Source organism: Bombina bombina, chromosome 2 (genome assembly GCF_027579735.1).
Source record: "Bombina bombina isolate aBomBom1 chromosome 2, aBomBom1.pri, whole genome shotgun sequence".
Classification (NCBI taxonomy): Eukaryota; Metazoa; Chordata; class Amphibia; order Anura; family Bombinatoridae; genus Bombina; species Bombina bombina.
Window position 1 is genome coordinate 733,713,339 of NC_069500.1, and position 17,739 is coordinate 733,731,077.

The 17,739-nt window shown below is 39.3% G+C and overlaps 1 protein-coding gene across 2 annotated transcripts in view; it reads right to left on the reverse strand.

Annotated features, from left to right (window-relative positions):
- The window catches only part of SLC39A3 (solute carrier family 39 member 3), a 47,059-nt gene that overhangs the window by 3,045 nt on the left and 26,275 nt on the right, over nt 1-17,739 (reverse strand). For both annotated transcript variants that reach the window (XM_053702765.1, XM_053702764.1), the window contains exon 2: nt 14,932-15,266. In XM_053702765.1, coding sequence (XP_053558740.1) covers nt 14,932-15,138 — 207 coding nt within the window. In that variant the 5' untranslated portion in view covers nt 15,139-15,266. The remainder of the gene's footprint in view (nt 1-14,931; nt 15,267-17,739) is intronic.

The following is a 17,739-nucleotide window of genomic DNA, read 5'->3' on the forward strand; positions in this document are numbered from 1 at the left end:
CAAATATCTGTGCAAATCCAGATGCTCGAGTGTTGGAATATTAGTGTTTAACATATAATCGTGGCACATACAGCGAGATTCAAACTAGCTATACAATCAGAAAGATTGCCTTCAAACGTGATAGCTGCCATGGATTAATAATACAGTTTGACCAATACATTCCGGTCTTGTTCCAATGGGTTTTATTAATAAATACTATTTATAAGGGTTCCAGCTGTGCTGCCCTGATTAAACAGTTTTGTGGAGGTTATTCTCGGAACACGATACTTATGAATTTTCTCTGTTCCATCTAAAATATATTTTTACAAAAACGTATTGGTGCTTTGTTTCTGTTTTAAAAAAAAATAATAAATATATATATTATTTATTTTTTTAAATAAATCTTAAAAAGGGACAGGAAATTTTCTCTTTCATAATTCAGACAGAACATGCAATTTTTAAAAAGTTTCCAATTTACTTCTATTATCAAATGTGCTTCAATCTTTTCTGTTTTTCTTTGTTGAAGAAATATCTGTATAGGTAGCGTAAACATGTCTGGAACATTACATGACAGGAAATCGTGCTGCCATCTAGTGCTCTTGCTAATGTACAACATGACACGTGCACGTTCCTGAGCTTACCTGCTTTTCAACAAAAGGATAACAAAAAAAAAAAAACTAAGAACATTTTATAATATAAGTAAATCGGAAAGTTATTTAAAATTGTATGCTCCGACTCATGAAAGAACATTTTGGGTTTTATGTTCGCGCGTTTCATGTCCATACAGCTATACTGTATACTATAAATACATATTTTGGCAGAGTTTTATTATTGTAAGCTAAATTACATTTTTAGAAATAAGGTACCACAATGGAAGTCTAAAGTCTGTTTTATTCTGCAAGGAACATACCTTGTATGTGCATGGTTAAAGGTAAGAGCACATGCATAATCTAATACATCATTAAAGGAAGATATGAAACAACTATTTAATTGTGTAATCTTTTTCATGCAAAAATAAATAAATAAATTGAGGTTGTTAAATAGATTTTGAAACTAACAGGAAGTATATGTTTGTGCACAAGTCATCCATAGGAACAGAGTGGCTGCTGGCTCATAAAGATTTTATTTTTAGTACAAGCACAATTTGTTTAAAGGCATTAACCAATACATTTTAAAATTCAGATCAAACAAAGAAAAAAAGTATTTAGAGGCTTAGCTAGTAAAATGGGTGTGTCAAGTTTAAGATAAGTGTAATTAAAAAAACAAAACACAACTTGGGCCAAAATATTTTTTGTTGATATCATAGTTCTGAACTGCAAGAAACCCACAGCTCAAATTTCTGTTTCTACATATAGATAAAATATATAATTGATATCATTTGTACTTGATCCTTAAAAAGTTGTCAAATTGAATCTGCTTTTGTATACACAGCCAACAAAAGAACCACCAAACAAGGCAAGCAGCATATCGAGGGGATTAGTTACTAGATTATATAGCTTCATAACAAACAATTATTTAGCTAGAGAAATTCACAGTACCTTAGCACAATAACCAAAAACAAAAATGTCAGAATGTTATATATGCCTGGAGGAATTGATGCCCGGTTCTCTCTTGCTGTGGCCAGATACAGTTTTTTTTTTTAATATTATTTTTATTGAGGTTGTGCGAAGTAATACAACTTTTATGAAAAAAAAACCATAGCATAAGACAAGCTGAAAATAATTCACATTACAGATGATACAATACGGTAGACTGGAACCTCTTTTTCTTTTTAACATGGTCTAAACAAAATGTGTTTCCTCACTTGACACTGAAGGCAACTCTTATGCCTCTAAAAACATGCATCAAACTCAGAGAGGAAATTGAGTGATTTGAACGGTCACCTTTAGACCTATAAACTAGAATTAGATTGGCAATTAGCATATGAAGTAATGACCACTATGAAAGTATTATTCCTAAATGGAAATAACATGGTGAAACGATCAGAGACTCTACTGGAAAATGATGTTGATCAGTCCAGCTGAATGAAATGTAGTAGTTAGAGTCAACACTGTGGTAAGATGTAAAGGTGAATGCTAGGGGGGTATTGAAGGTTGCGGCATAGACGAGAGAGCCGCTTATGTAGCCCTCCATATCTAGGAGGTTCATTATGTGAGGGGGGAGGTGGTAGATTAAATTCTCAAATTGAGAGAGGAAATGGGAAAGCGTTTCAATTATTTATCTATCTTTCCCTTTTGTAATAAGATTGAGGTGTTATAGATATTAAATATTAGACTGGACTCTATGAATAAATGGCCTCTGTGAATTACTAGAATAGGTACAAGTGTTAGTTTTTATGAGGATGGGAACTGAGTAGATGCCAGCTAGGCGGACTTGGAGAATATTAATATGAGAGACTTATGAACTCGCCATGGCAGCCCAACAACTATACAAAAGGTGTTGACAGCATGCCCAAAATCTTGACTAAAACCAGAAACCTTGTTTGAAGAGATTAATTTTCTGTGTGATGTAAAGCTAGAGATAAAACACTTCTACAGAGCTCTATATTTGTATACTATAGGTGACACACTGCCCCGGCCGCTGGCAGTAGCGCATCCAAGATAGAAGCTATATCAAGACTCTGAGAATAAATGTAATATAAAAGAATCATCTTTATAACTAAAAAAAATGACTAGGGAGGTAGTGGTCCAGCTCTACTTAATTAGACATGGGAACATAGAGAGAGTGCTAAATTTAAATTCCAGTAACATCCCCATCGGTGCAAATAGAACAGCGAACAATTGCAATCCAAGGCTGAACCATGTGAATAAAATAGAATGGCCCTATGTTAGAAAAGTAGTTATATGTTTATCCAGCATTAGAGTTCTCATCCGACCTTTTTACTCAGCAAAGTTTGTCCAGTTATGAGACAAGCATATTTAGCTAGTATGGATTAAAACAAAGTTCAGCATGTCAACAAAACACCATGATATTTAAAATACAAATACTATAGGGATATATAAATCATGGAATACTGTGAAAAAGCAGCCAACATAAATGTCCCCAATAAACAACAATTTTCCTGGGAGCACTGTCTCTGGATTCACTCAAGACCTCTTATAAAATTAGAGATAAAAATGCAGTTGTAGCTGCAATAATGGGCAGGAGTACATCGTGGCTTAACAACAAATAACTTAGGAACAGGCTGCAATGGAGTGAGAATGGGATCAGGGTAGCAGACTTATATACGAAGTGGGCATTATAGAAAGTCACTAAACCTATGCTGCGTTGAACTTCAGGCTGGGAGAAAGGGGTCGTTATATTGTAGTGTGCGAGGATGAGCGTTCCCTTACCCCACGCCAGACCGGAAAGCTAGGCAAAGTCTATGAGCCTCCATGCCAAAGCTCTGGACCTCGGCAATTGGGCTGTACTGGGTAGGGCAGACCGGAGGCAAAACAAGTTCTGGCCGAAGGAGGAAAGGACCGTTCCAGGCTGGCATTTCGCCAAACTGAGCTGTATGCTCTAGCCCCAGCAAACCTCTACAGGCCATAACAGGAGGTGACTGACATCCCACCGGGCTGTTCCGCAATGTCATGCAGGTAATGCTTATAAAGCTTGAAGGCGCCAAGTGATCTGCTCTGGCCGTACTGTCTCCGGTGTCTGTCCCATTCAGGTGGGTCTCTGCGGCCATATCCTCCGCTCCCAGAATGCTATGAAGTGGGTGCCAAGTGGAAGGGGGGCGCCGGGGCCTCAAAGCGTCCCCCCCCCATGGTAGTAATCATAGGGGTGGGAGCACGAGCAATATGGGTGTTCGATGCTGCGTCTGTTTGTTGGGGCGCAAAGATGTTGAAATGTTCAAATGCAGAACGGCAGCCATCTAGAAAGGTGTGCATCTCCTCCATAATATGATCTGTAGTGGCCATAATTAGGTGAAGTGATGAAAATCCCGTTCCTAGTTGCAGGCGCTGCTTAGGCCACAAAAAATGGCGTCTCCCACAGTCACTTGTCGACAGTATTCACACTAGGAATGCAAAGTTCCGTTATTTCAATGCTACTCCCTTAGGAGTTAAATGAGTAGGTCTCCCTAGCTGATCAGTCTGCAGTACATGCCAAATTTTTAAGCTTCTACAGTCGCCAAATTCTTTAATTATATTGGTAAGGTTCAGAGCTCCTGAAATTTGCAACCTCTCTGCTGCACAGTTGGCTCCGCCCCCCAGATACACTGTTTTAACCTGGGCATTCTCAAAAGCTGACCAACATGTCACAAGACTCATGTGACTTACTATCCCCTCTAAGCCAGTGGTAATAGTATGGGTTTAAGTTAAAGGAAATTTAAAATTGTGTTTTGCACAGGTATATTCTGCACTACTCTAATGACGTCAATTAAAAAGAGTGATTCCGCACAAAAAGATTAGTCGCTTTATTAAATGAAGGTCAATTTTGTGTGAGTGCACATATTTATATGCATAAGTACCTGCCGACCCATGTCACAAAAAAGTAGCCAGGAAACTAAAAATTGAATTTTCAAAATCCAAGATTACCTGTCCTCATTCTATAGTACCTACAGAGAATGGAATTACCAGGCGCCAACTAACGGAGGCTAGGTGTTTACGAAAATTAAAATTTATTACTGCACAAATCAATCTACACAAATTAATGACAATAAAAACAATAAAAACTTCTAATTCATGGATCCACGAATATTACAATATATTTAAAATAAAAATGGTATAAATAAGCATATGTAAACGATAGATTAAACAATTGGTACAATAGAAATACAAAACAATCCTCAAGTATTGGACTTGATTACGCTGATTCTGCAGGGGTTGGTGAAAATTAATTGTGTAAATAACAAAACATTCAAAAAATAGTGTCCAAGGGTAGTGTCCAATAAAAATTAGTCACTTAAAATGAGTTGTGGTAAAGGTCAGGTCCCAACAATAAATCTTCAATATATGTGTCCAAAATAATGTGTCCCAAATTGTATTCCAAATATAAATGTAAAAATAAATCAGCTGAGATGGTTTTTTGAAAAAAGTGAAAAAATTAAAGTGAAAGAAATAAAACGGATCCCAATGTGAAGAATACTAATGAAAAAGAAAATTTTTTGAAAAAAATGTGGTAAGCTGTGAAAAATGTAGTAAAAAATGTGGTTACAAATGTGAATAGTCAATGAATGACGCAAAAACTCAGTGTGATATCTATTTTATCCCACTGAGTTTTTGCGTCATTCATTGACTATTCACATTTGTAACCACATGTTTTACTAAATTTTTCACAACTTTTTCTTTTTCATTAGTATTCTTCACATTGGGATCCGTTTATTTCTTTCACTTTAATTTTTTCACTTTTTTCAAAAAAACCATCTCAGCTGATTTATTTTTACATTTATATTTGGAATACAATTTGGGACACATTATTTTGGACACATATATTGAAGATTTATTGTTGGGACCTGACCTTTACCACAACTCATTTTAAGTGACTGATTAATTTTTATTGGACACTACCCTTGGACACTATTTTTTGAATGTTTTGTTATTTACACAATTAATTTTCACCAACCCCTGCAGAATCAGCGTAATCAAGTCTAATACTTGAGGATTGTTTTGTATTTCTATTGTACAAAAAATGAAGAAATGAACAGCAGCCAATCAGCATCAGCAGTGCTGAGGTCATGAACTCTTACTGTGATCTCATGAGATTTGACTTAACTCTCATGAGATTTCATAGTAAGCTTCCTTTACCTGATTGGTGAAATAATATGAGAGTGCACGAAGCTCATCCCTTCAGCTGTCCTAGGACAGACATACTAATATGCTGCTTAGAAATCCTTTACAATGGGAGGTGGCTACTGAGGAACTTTTGAGGTAAAAACAGAATTTATGCTTACCTGATAAATTACTTTCTCCAACGGTGTGTCCGGTCCACGGCGTCATCCTTACTTGTGGGATATTCTCTTCCCCAACAGGAAATGGCAAAGAGTCCCAGCAAAGCTGGCCATATAGTCCCTCCTAGGCTCCGCCCACCCCAGTCATTCGACCGACGGACAGGAGGAAATATATATAGGAGAAACCATATGGTACCGTGGTGACTGTAGTTAGAGAAAATAATTCATCAGACCTGATTAAAAAAACCAGGGCGGGCCGTGGACCGGACACACCGTTGGAGAAAGTAATTTATCAGGTAAGCATAAATTCTGTTTTCTCCAACATTGGTGTGTCCGGTCCATGGCGTCATCCTTACTTGTGGGAACCAATACCAAAGCTTTAGGACACGGATGAAGGGAGGGAGCAAATCAGGTTACCTAAACGGAAGGCACCACAGCTTGCAAAACCTTTCTCCCAAAAATAGCCTCCGAAGAAGCAAAAGTATCAAATTTGTAAAATTTGGCAAAAGTGTGCAGTGAAGACCAAGTCGCTGCCTTACATATCTGGTCAACAGAAGCCTCGTTCTTGAAGGCCCATGTGGAAGCCACAGCCCTAGTGGAGTGAGCTGTGATTCTTTCAGGAGGCTGCCGTCCGGCAGTCTCATAAGCCCATCGGATAATGCTTTTAAGCCAAAAGGAAAGAGAGGTAGAAGTCGCTTTTTGACCTCTCCTTTTACCAGAATAAACAACAAACAAGGAAGATGTTTGTCTGAAATCTTTAGTAGCCTCTAAATAGAACTTTAGAGCACGGACAACGTCCAAATTGTGTAACAAACGTTCCTTCTTTGAAACTGGATTCGGACACAAAGAAGGTACAACTATCTCCTGGTTAATATTTTTGTTAGAAACAACTTTCGGAAGAAAACCAGGCTTAGTACGCAAAACCACCTTATCTGCATGGAACACCAGATAGGGCGGAGAACACTGCAGAGCAGATAACACTGAAACTCTTCTAGCAGAAGAAATTGCAACTAAAAACAAAACTTTCCAAGATAGTAACTTAATATCTATGGAATGTAAAGGTTCAAACGGAACCCCTTGAAGAACTGAAAGAACTAGATTTAGACTCCAGGGAGGAGTCAAAGGTCTGTAAACAGGCTTGATCCTAACCAGAGCCTGAACAAATGCTTGAACATCTGGCACAGCTGCCAGTCTTTTGTGTAGTAAGACAGATAAAGCAGAGATCTGACCCTTTAGAGAACTTGCAGATAATCCTTTCTCCAAACCTTCTTGTAGAAAGGAGAGAATCTTAGGAATTTTTATCTTATTCCATGGGAATCCTTTGGATTCACACCAACAGATATATTTTTTCCATATTTTATGGTAAATTTTTCTAGTTACAGGTTTTCTGGCCTGAACCAGAGTATCTATAACAGAATCTGAAAACCCACGCTTTGATAGAATCAAGCGTTCAATCTCCAAGCCGTCAGATGGAGGGAGACCAGATTTGGATGTTCGAATGGACCCTGAACAAGAAGGTCCTGTCTCAAAGGTAGCTTCCATGGTGGAGCCGATGACATATTCACCAGGTCTGCATACCAAGTCCTGCGTGGCCACGCAGGAGCTATCAAGATCACCGAGGCCCTCTCCTGATTGATCCTGGCTACCAGCCTGGGAATGAGAGGAAACGGTGGGAATACATAAGCTAGGTTGAAGGTCCAAGGTGCTACTAGTGCATCTACTAGAGTCGCCTTGGGATCCCTGGATCTGGACCAGTAGCAAGGGACCTTGAAGTTCTGACGAGACGCCATCAGATCCATGTCTGGAATGCCCCATAATTGAGTTATTTGGGCAAAGATTTCCGGATGGAGTTCCCACTCCCCCGGATGGAATGTCTGACGACTCAGAAAATCCGCTTCCCAATTTTCCACTCCTGGGATGTGGATCGCAGACAAGTGGCAGGAGTGATCCTCCGCCCATTGAATTATTTTGGTCACTTCTTTCATCGCCAGGGAACTCCTTGTTCCCCCCTGATGATTGATATATGCAACGGTCGTCATGTTGTCTGATTGAAACCTTATGAATTTGGCCTTTGCTAGTTGAGGCCAAGCTCAGAGCATTGAATATCGCTCTCAGTTCCAGAATGTTTATCGGGAGAAGAGACTCTTCCCGAGACCATAGACCCTGAGCTTTCAGGGATTCCCAGACCGCGCCCCAGCCCACTAGACTGGCGTCGGTCGTGACAATGACCCACTCTGGCCTGCGGAAGCTCATTCCCTGGGACAGATGGTCCAGGGTCAGCCACCAACGGAGTGAATCTCTGGTCTTTTGATCTACTTGAATCATTGGAGACAAGTCTGTATAATCCCCATTCCACTGTTTGAGCATGCACAGTTGTAATGGTCTTAGATGAATTCGTGCAAAAGGAACTATGTCCATTGTTGCAACCATCAATCCTACTACTTCCATGCACTGCGCTATGGAAGGACGAGGAACAGAATGAAGCACTTGACAAGAGCTTAGAAGTTTTGATTTTCTGACCTCTGTCAGAAAAATCCTAATTTCTAAGGAATCTATTATTGTTCCCAAGAAGGGAACTCTTGTCGACGGGGACAGAGAACTTTTTTCTTTGTTCACCTTCCATCCGTGAGATCTGAGAAAGGCTAGAACGATGTCCGTATGAGCCTTTGCTTTTGACAGGGACGACGCTTGTATTAGAATGTCGTCCAAGTAAGGTACTACTGCAATGCCCCTTGGTCTTAGAACCGCTAGAAGGGACCCTAGCACCTTTGTGAAAATCCTAGGAGCAGTGGCTAATCCGAATGGGAGGGCCACAAACTGGTAATGCTTGTCCAGAAAAGCGAACCTTAGGAACTGATGATGTTCTTTGTGGATAGGAATATGTAGGTACGCATCCTTTAGATCCACGGTAGTCATAAATTGACTTTCCTGGATGGTGGGTAGAATCGTTCGAATAGTTTCCATTTTGAACGATGGTACCCTGAGAATTTTGTTTAGGATCTTCAAATCCAAAATTGGTCTGAACATTCCCTCTTTTTTGGGAACTACGAACAGATTGGAATAAAATCCCATTCCTTGTTCCTTTATTGGAACTGGGTGTATCACTCCCATCTTTAACAGGTCTTCTACACAATGTAAGAATACCTGTCTCTATTTGGTTTGAGGATAAGTGAGACCTGTGGAACCTTCCCCTTGGGGGTAGTTCCTTGAATTCCAGGAGATAACCTTGAGAAACTATTTCTAGCGCCCAAGGATCCTGAACATCTCTTGCCCAAGCCTGAGCAAAGAGAGAGAGTCTGCCCCCCACTAGATCCGGTCCCGGATCGGGGGCTACTCCTTCATGCTGTTTTGTTAGCAGTGGCAGGCTTCTTGGCCTGCTTACCCTTGTTCCAGCCTTGAATTGGTTTCCAGGCTGGTTTGGGTTGTGAGGCATTACCCTCTTGCTTATAGGATGCAGAATTAGAGGCTGGTCCGTTTCTGCGAAAGGGACGAAAATTAGGCTTATTTTTAGCCTTAAAAGACCTATCCTGTGGAAGGGCGTGGCCCTTTCCCCCAGTGATGTCTGAAATAATCTCTTTCAATTCTGGTCCAAATAAAGTTTTACCTTTGAAAGGGATGTTAAGCAATTTTGTCTTGGATGACACATCCACTGACCAAGACTTTAGCCAAAGCGCTCTGCGCGCCACGATAGCAAACCCTGAATTTTTCGCCGCTAATCTAGCTAATTGCAAAGCGGCATCTAAAATAAAAGTTTGCCAATTTAAGTGCGTGAACTCTGTCCATAACCTCCTCATATGGAGTTTCTCTACTGAGCGACTTTTCTAGTTCCTCGAACCAGAACCACGCTGCCGTAGTGACAGGAACAATGCATGAAATTGGTTGTAGAAGGTAGCCTTGCTGTACAAAAATCTTTTTAAGCAAACCTTCCAATTTTTTATCCATAGGATCTTTGAAAGCACAACTATCTTCGATAGGAATAGTAGTGCGTTTGTTTAGAGTAGAAACTGCCCCCTCGACCTTGGGGACTGTCTGCCATAAGTCCTTTCTGGGGTCGACCATAGGAAATAATTTCTTAAATATAGGGGGGGGAACAAAAGGTATGCCGGGCTTTTCCCACTCCTTATTTACTATGTCCGCCACCCGCTTGGGTATAGGAAAAGCGTCGGGGGGCACCGGAACCTCTAGGAACTTGTCCATCTTGCATAATTTCTCTGGAATGACCAAGTTGTCACAATCATCCAGAGTAGATAACACCTCCTTAAGCAGTGCGCGGAGATGTTCTAATTTAAATTTAAATGTCACAACATCAGGTTCAGTTTGATGAGAAATTTTTTCTGAATCTGAGATTTCTCCATCAGACAAAACCTCCCCCATGGCCCCTTCAGATTGGTGTGAGGGTATGACAGAACAATTATCATCAGCGCCCTCTTGCTCTTCAGTGTTTAAAACAGAGCAATCGCGCTTTCTCTGATAAGTAGGCATTTTGAATAAAAGATTTGCTATGGAGTTAACAATTACAGCCGTTAATTGTTGCATGGTAATAAGTATTGGCGCACTAGATGTACTAGGAGCCTCCTGCATGGGCAAAACTGGTGTAGACACAGTAGGAGATGATGTAGTATCATGTTTACTCCCCTCATTTGAGGAATCATCTTGGGCAATATCATTATCTGTGGCAGTGCTGTCCTTACTTTGTTTGGACGCTATGGCACAATTATCACATAAATTTAAATGGGGAGACACATTGGCTTTCATACATATAGAACATAGCTTATCTGAAGGTACAGACATGTTAAACAGGCTTAAACTTGTCAACAAAGCACAAAAAAACGTTTTAAAATAAAACCGTTACTGTCTCTTTAAATTTCAAACAGAAAACACTTTATTACTGAATATGTGAAAAAGTATGAAGGAATCGTTCAAAAATTACCAAAATTTCACCACAGTGTCTTAAAGCATTAAAAGTATTGCACACCAAATTTCAGAGCTTTAACCCTTAAAATAACGGAACCGGAGCCGTTTTTAAATTTAACCCCTATACAGTCCCAGCTATAATCTTTGCTGAGACCCAACCAAGCCCAGAGGGGAATACGATACCAAATGACGCCTTCTAGAAGCTTTTTCAGTGATTTTTAGATCCTCACACATGCATCTGCATGCCCTGCTCTCAAAAAACAACTGCGCAGTAATGGCGCGAAAATGAGGCTCAGTCTATAACTAGAAAGGCCCCCTGACTGAAAAAGGTGTCTAACACAGTGCCTGCCGTTTTATAAACGTTCCCCAAGATTATAAATGCCAATTGTTAGCCTAAATCTGAATAATATGCCCAAATAAAGCAATCGATTTAGCCCATAAAAATGTCTACCAGTTTTTTAGCCCATATTAAGCCCTTTATTCTGTTTGTTTGACTAAGAAAATGGCTTACTAGTCCCCATGAGGGGAAATGACAGCCTTCCAGCATTACACAGTCTTGTTAGAAATATGGCTAGTCATACCTTAAGCAGAAAAGTCTGCTAACTGTTTCCCCCAACTGAAGTTACTTCATCTCAACAGTCCTATGTGGAAACAGCAATCGATTTTAGTTACTGTCTGCTAAAATCATCTTCCTCTTACAAACAGAAATCTTCATCCTTTTCTGTTTCAGAGTAAATAGTACATACCAGCACTATTTTAAAATAACAAACACTTGATAGAAGAATAAAAACTACATTTAAACACCAAAAAACTCTTAACCATCTCCGTGGAGATGTTGCCTGTGCAACGGCAAAGAGAATGACTGGGGTGGGCGGAGCCTAGGAGGGACTATATGGCCAGCTTTGCTGGGACTCTTTGCCATTTCCTGTTGGGGAAGAGAATATCCCACAAGTAAGGATGACGCCGTGGACCGGACACACCAATGTTGGAGAAATATCTCTTTTTTACATAGAGATGTTCAGGTGATATTTTCTAATCAGCTTTTTACAGCTATGTTTCATCACTTTCAAGTGTTTAAACATTTGGGTATTATGGCCCTTTAAGTAGACATTTATCTATCACTCATTCTATAGTACATAGCACTCCAGGGTAAAAAACATTATAATTTTATACAGGGAGGAGATTGACAAAATGCCAGGTATAAGGAAATGCAAATTTAGGTATTTACAAGAACGGTTTCCTCGTCCACTATGACAGCCACATTCATAGGAGGAGATCACAACAAAAGTATTACTGGTACACTGCAAGTAGTCAAACTGGCAGAACTTGCTTGAGTGTTCACTGTGTAAAGCTTTATGAAACAATGCAGTGACTGCTACACTGCTGTCTTACATAAGTTGGCTTATGCTTTTTCTTCTGATGCTCAAAGTGGCTGTGCATGGCAATTATGTTTCATTATTGAATACACAAAAAGTGTACAGAATTTGTATTCATCATGCAACATAAAAAGTAGAACCTAAAGGGCCATTATAGTGAACAAAAATCACATGCTGTAATTTCTTAGACTTGCAGCGTAGCTAGTGTTAAAATCAGTTGCTCTATGTATTTAACCCGTGCAAATGTCACACCCAATAAGCAATGGTAATCTCACAACCCAGATGCCTGACTGCTGCTTGGGTCAGTACCAGTTTCTGCCTAGAACCAGCAGTTCACAAGCATTATTTTAACTTTTATAATATAAAGAGAAAAAGAGTGAATGTTCCAAATAAGGTACATTCAAAAGACTAGGGTACTGCACTTATACTGTTGAAAAATAAATCAAGACAGGGACATTCCCAGTCTTGATTTATTTTTCACTAGTATGAGTACAGTACCCTAGTCTTTTGAATGCAACATATTTGGAACATTCACTCTCTTTATAAAATGTGTTTCTAGGTTGCACCTGCTGTATGTTTCATTAATTATGAATATTTTAGGGTGAGCAAACTTTTTCGATATTTTTTTTATGAATATTTTAACTTTACAGGGGTTAATCACATAGAGGTGCAGTGTTGAAGTTACATGCTCAACCTAATGAATTAGAGCATGTAGATTTTTCACTGTAATGACCCTTCAAACAGATCTTGAAATAATTGAATGCTGCTGGCAGCTGCTTTCTCCTACATTAGGATCCTAATGCACATGTGTATTAAAAATGATTTTGGGCCAGGGGGAAAATAGGAAGCTTGAGAGTCAGCCAACAGAGAGTAGCGTCAACGAACAAATGTTCTAAGTGCAGATGATATAGGAGGGACCTTTTATTTCCCCACTCAGCACCTTTACACCCAGGCTTCAGTGACAGAGGGTGTGGCCAACACCCAACATGCCATTAAGACTGTGACAGATTCATAAAGACGACGATGGTGAAAGGTTAAACAGTGCACAGATTGTGGTGCAGGAATACCCAGATGTTTGGTCTGCATGATCCGCTAGAGCAAATGTCATATTTGCACTATTGCATTTAACCAGGCAGTGAGCAGAGGAAAGAAGGACAGTGTGTGTGGTCCCCATGATTTAGCTCCCTGCCACCCATCATTCAGTCGACAGAGCAGCAATGACAATTGTGCTAGTGGCTCAAGGTTAGGCAAGAAGCAGGTATTTAACCCTTTGAGTGCTAAGCACTTTCCCACCTGGGTGCTAAGCTGTCAAAGGTTTTTTTTTTAAAAAACTTTTTTTTCCATTTCCCAGATCCCCAATACTTACACTCTTAGAAAGGTTAAGCGATTACCTTTCCAACAGTGGGTCTTGGGGGTCTGTAGCTGCTTAGATGCCTGAGATACAGGCTTCTAAGCAGCATGCCCCCTTTTCCTATACTTAACATTGTTAAGTTTAAATAAAGTTGCGCGGTGACGTCATTGCGCATAACGTGAAGCCCCAGATCTCCCTCAAGGTGCGAGAGTGCTAGCGACGGCTCTGAGCCGTCGTTGGCACCTGAGTGGGAAACTCTGCAACGGCTCAGAGCCGTCGTTAGCACTCAAGGGGTTAATAGGTGGTGAGTGGAGGAACAGGGGTGACACAGGCATTGCCTGCATCCAGCCTACCCTTCTCCAATTTGTAAATGTCACATGACACAGGTCACTTAGCAAACTGCTATAAACTATCCAAACAGCACTGACAAACCTGCAATAATGTGTTTAAAGGAAAATTAAACACAAATTGTAAACTATATGATTATGAACCTTCATGTATAAGAATAATTTTGCAATGAAAACTGCAGCTTTATTTTGTCAAATGAGTATATTGTTTTATGTTTATTCTTTTCACCGATTTCCCTGTCCCCCAGAACAAAAGAACCCCTGCTAACCAATCACAAACTAATATTCAGATATAGCACTATGTTTGCACATGTGCAGACTGGGGTAGCCTGCACTGTTATATTCCCTTAAGGAGGTTTAGCACTAATTAAATTTAGTTACTATTGCAAAGAATGATCTTATGATTGTTGATGCAAAACTGATAATCCACAATTTAAAAGTATGTGACACCATAGAAGCTTAGGGAGAGACGGAAAAGTAAACAAAAGCTCACATAAATTGCTTAAAAGTATTAACCCAAGCCTCAGTGGGAGAAAGTGAAGCAAGCACAATTTTTAGATGTATTTTACAGCAAAAGGCTGCAAAATAAATAATGAATGCATATTGCAATAATGTAGCTGTATTGTGCAACTGTCACTGCTTATTGGCCAGCTGTGCCCATGTGGGATCAGAAGTGCTCTGATGCTCCTGAGTGGTACTTTAACCCCTTTGTGATGGTTAAACACATAGCACTGCAGGATCGCTACTGCTAAAATGACCTGTTCTAGCAAATTTCAGATTCCTGAACTGTATTAACATCCGCTTCTGTAGCTGAGTTTTTCTGACTTTTATCCTGAAACACTTAAACAGTCTACCATACTCATTTTACTATTTCAGCAATTTGAGGGACATTTCAAAGAAAAATTTAAAGACTCCAAGAAGTATTCTCCCACCAATCCTGTCTAAAAAAAAACACAAACAAAAGAAGAGTTACGTTTTTGAACTAACATGTATGTGTTTAGTTACCGTCTATGTGCAGCATCAAATAGAATTGAAAATGAATCTAAATGTCCTACTGTAATATTTGCATGTTACAGACAGGAGTAATAATACCTTTTCTCTCACAGCAGGGAGCAGAGCATTGAAACAAGTGCCCAAGAACACTCCTCCGGCAAAGCAATTACACAGGGTTAGCAGTCTCTTTGAATGAAAAGCTTTTTTGCTATCTGTCTCCATAATCTTCACTGGTAGAAGGGTCCCCAGCATCATAAGCAAGAAAAGGCCCAGGAGGCACAGCACCTTTATTAATAAGAGATTCATTGTGAAGGATAAGATGATCTGCAGCTCACAGAAAAAGTATCTTGGACCTCAGACTACGGAGGGAATAGCAGCTTGAAATAATGTATGACAGTGGAAGAGGCCAGCTCTCATCCTGGTGGGTTAGTGATCTACAACAAGAAAAACAAAATATGCACATTCTGCGTTAAACAGAGAAACAGTAAGAATTGACATGTCCAGTAAAACTTTTCAAGTCTAAATGATAGAGACATCTTATATATAGAAACATAGAATTTAACGGTAGATGAGAACCAAATATGCCCATCTAGTCTACCCATATTACATGTTACTTTTTGTTTGGGATAGCCTTATGCGTGTCCTAGGCATTTTTTTATTCTTTTACAGGACTTGTGTTTACAACCTCTATTAGAAGTTTATTCTATTAATCCATTACCCTTTCTGTAAAATAAAATAAAAAAATCTTTTCTCCTGAATCTGCTACCCTCTAACTTAAAAAAATATGAAACCTCAAATTTTTCTTTTGTGATTCAGATAGAACAATTGTAAACAAATGTCCAATTTACGTCTATTATCTAATTTGCTTCGTTCTCTTGGTATCCTTTATTGAAAAGCATACATAGGTGGCGCAGGAACTGAGAGCTAGCTGCTGATTGATGGCTGCACATATATGCCTCTTGCCATTGGCTTCCTGATGTGTTCAGCTAGCTCCAGTAATGCATTACTGCTCCTTCAATAAAAGGATACCAAGAGAATAAAGCAAAAACTGATAATAGAAGTAAATTGGGAACTTGTTTAGAATCGTGTGCTGTATCTGAACCATGAAAGAAAAATGTGGGTTTCCTATTACTTAAGATTATGACTCCTTGCTTTGATATTTATTTTTTGTGTAAAATGCTTTCTGCTTCCACTTTATTATTTCCCTTCATATATTTGAAGGTTTCATGTCACCTCTTTATCTAGATCATAGAGTCTTTCTTTGTACGTGTAGCATTTTAGTAGCCCTCCTTTGGACAGTTTCTATTTTATTTATATCTTTCTGAAGATGTGGTCTCCAGAACTGTACAGAGTATTCCAGATGAGGCCCAACTAATGATCTGTAAAGTGGCATAAGAACCTTGCTATTTCTGCTAATACCTATCCCAATATGATCAAGTATTCAATAGCCTTACTGGCTGCACTGCCTATCAATTTTTAAATATCTAAAATAGTAAATCTCAAGTCCTGTTCCTCTTTAGTTACAGTCAGTAATGTGCTATTGAGACTGTAATACGGCTTTGAATCCTATGTGCATCATTTTGCTGTTGGTAATAATAATTTTAGATGCCAATTATGTAACCAGTCTTCCAGGTTTTTTTTTTTTTTTTTTTTTTTTTATTAATGTCACTGCTCAGTTGATCCACCCCTCCTGGAACATCAACTCTGCTATGAATTTTTTAATCATTAGCAAACAAAAAACACACCTTCCCCTGGAGCCCTCTTCCAATATCAGTGATAAACAAGAATGGATCCTTGGGGAACACCACCCTCTGACTTCTATCCTATTATGTTTCTTTTTGTAAATGAAATAGCTCTTTGAAACCACAACCCATCAAAATGACCTAAGCTCACAGAGAGATCAGACAGCCTTATCTTATCACTCATTTGTCCCCCCTTTCTTATCTCTGTCTCCATACAATAGAAAGAACAATTGAAAATAAACATTTTAGAAATGCATCTCTCCTACTCCCCACTGTCAGTGCAATTTCTTCTGCATAGCTATTGATATAGCCTATATTGACAAGCCTATATTTAAACCCTTCCTGCCGTTAGGAAGTTCCATGCCGTCCTAACTGCGCTGGGCTTTAGCGCCGTTAAGACAGCATGGAACGTCCTAGCCGTTCTGAAGCAGCTACGGCTTCCCAACTGCGATTGCAGACTTGAGGGTGTGCCTAGCATCATATACACTTCCCCCAGACCCTATCCCGTCATTGAAATCACGCGATCGCATGTACGCTTGTGTGACTAAATTTTTACTTGTTTACATGAGAAATTTGTTCCGATGTAACAAGTAAGTACCGGCAGGAAGGCGTTTAATATAGAAACTTTTGATATAAATATTGATACCACAGGCACAATCAATTATTTCAAATGACGATATAAAGGCAAAGGAGCTATTTGTATACAATTTAATACACTCCAGCAGGTAAAATGGATCATTGGGAACAAATTAAAAGGGAGAACATTTACGGTAAACTATCCCTTTAAGTGAGCATTCTACCTACTTAATCTTAGCATCTACTCAAAAGGCAATACATTTTGTGAAGAAGTGTGTTGTGTGGGGCAGTGTCAAATGGTTTGCTACAGTCTATATATGCTACATCTATGGCTACTCCCTGGTCTATTCATTTAGTTACACAGTCAAACTATTAAATTAGATTAGACCACTAGTTTTCAAACCTGTCCTCGGGCCTGCCTAACTGGCCACATTTTGCAGATACCTGAACTAGAGCACAGGTGAAACAACCAGCCGATTAGTAAACCTGGTTATTTTACCTGCTCTCATCCAAGGTAAATTTAGAAAACCTGGCCTGTTGGGGAGGCCCGAGGACAGGTTTGAAAACCAGTGGAATACTCTAATATAAT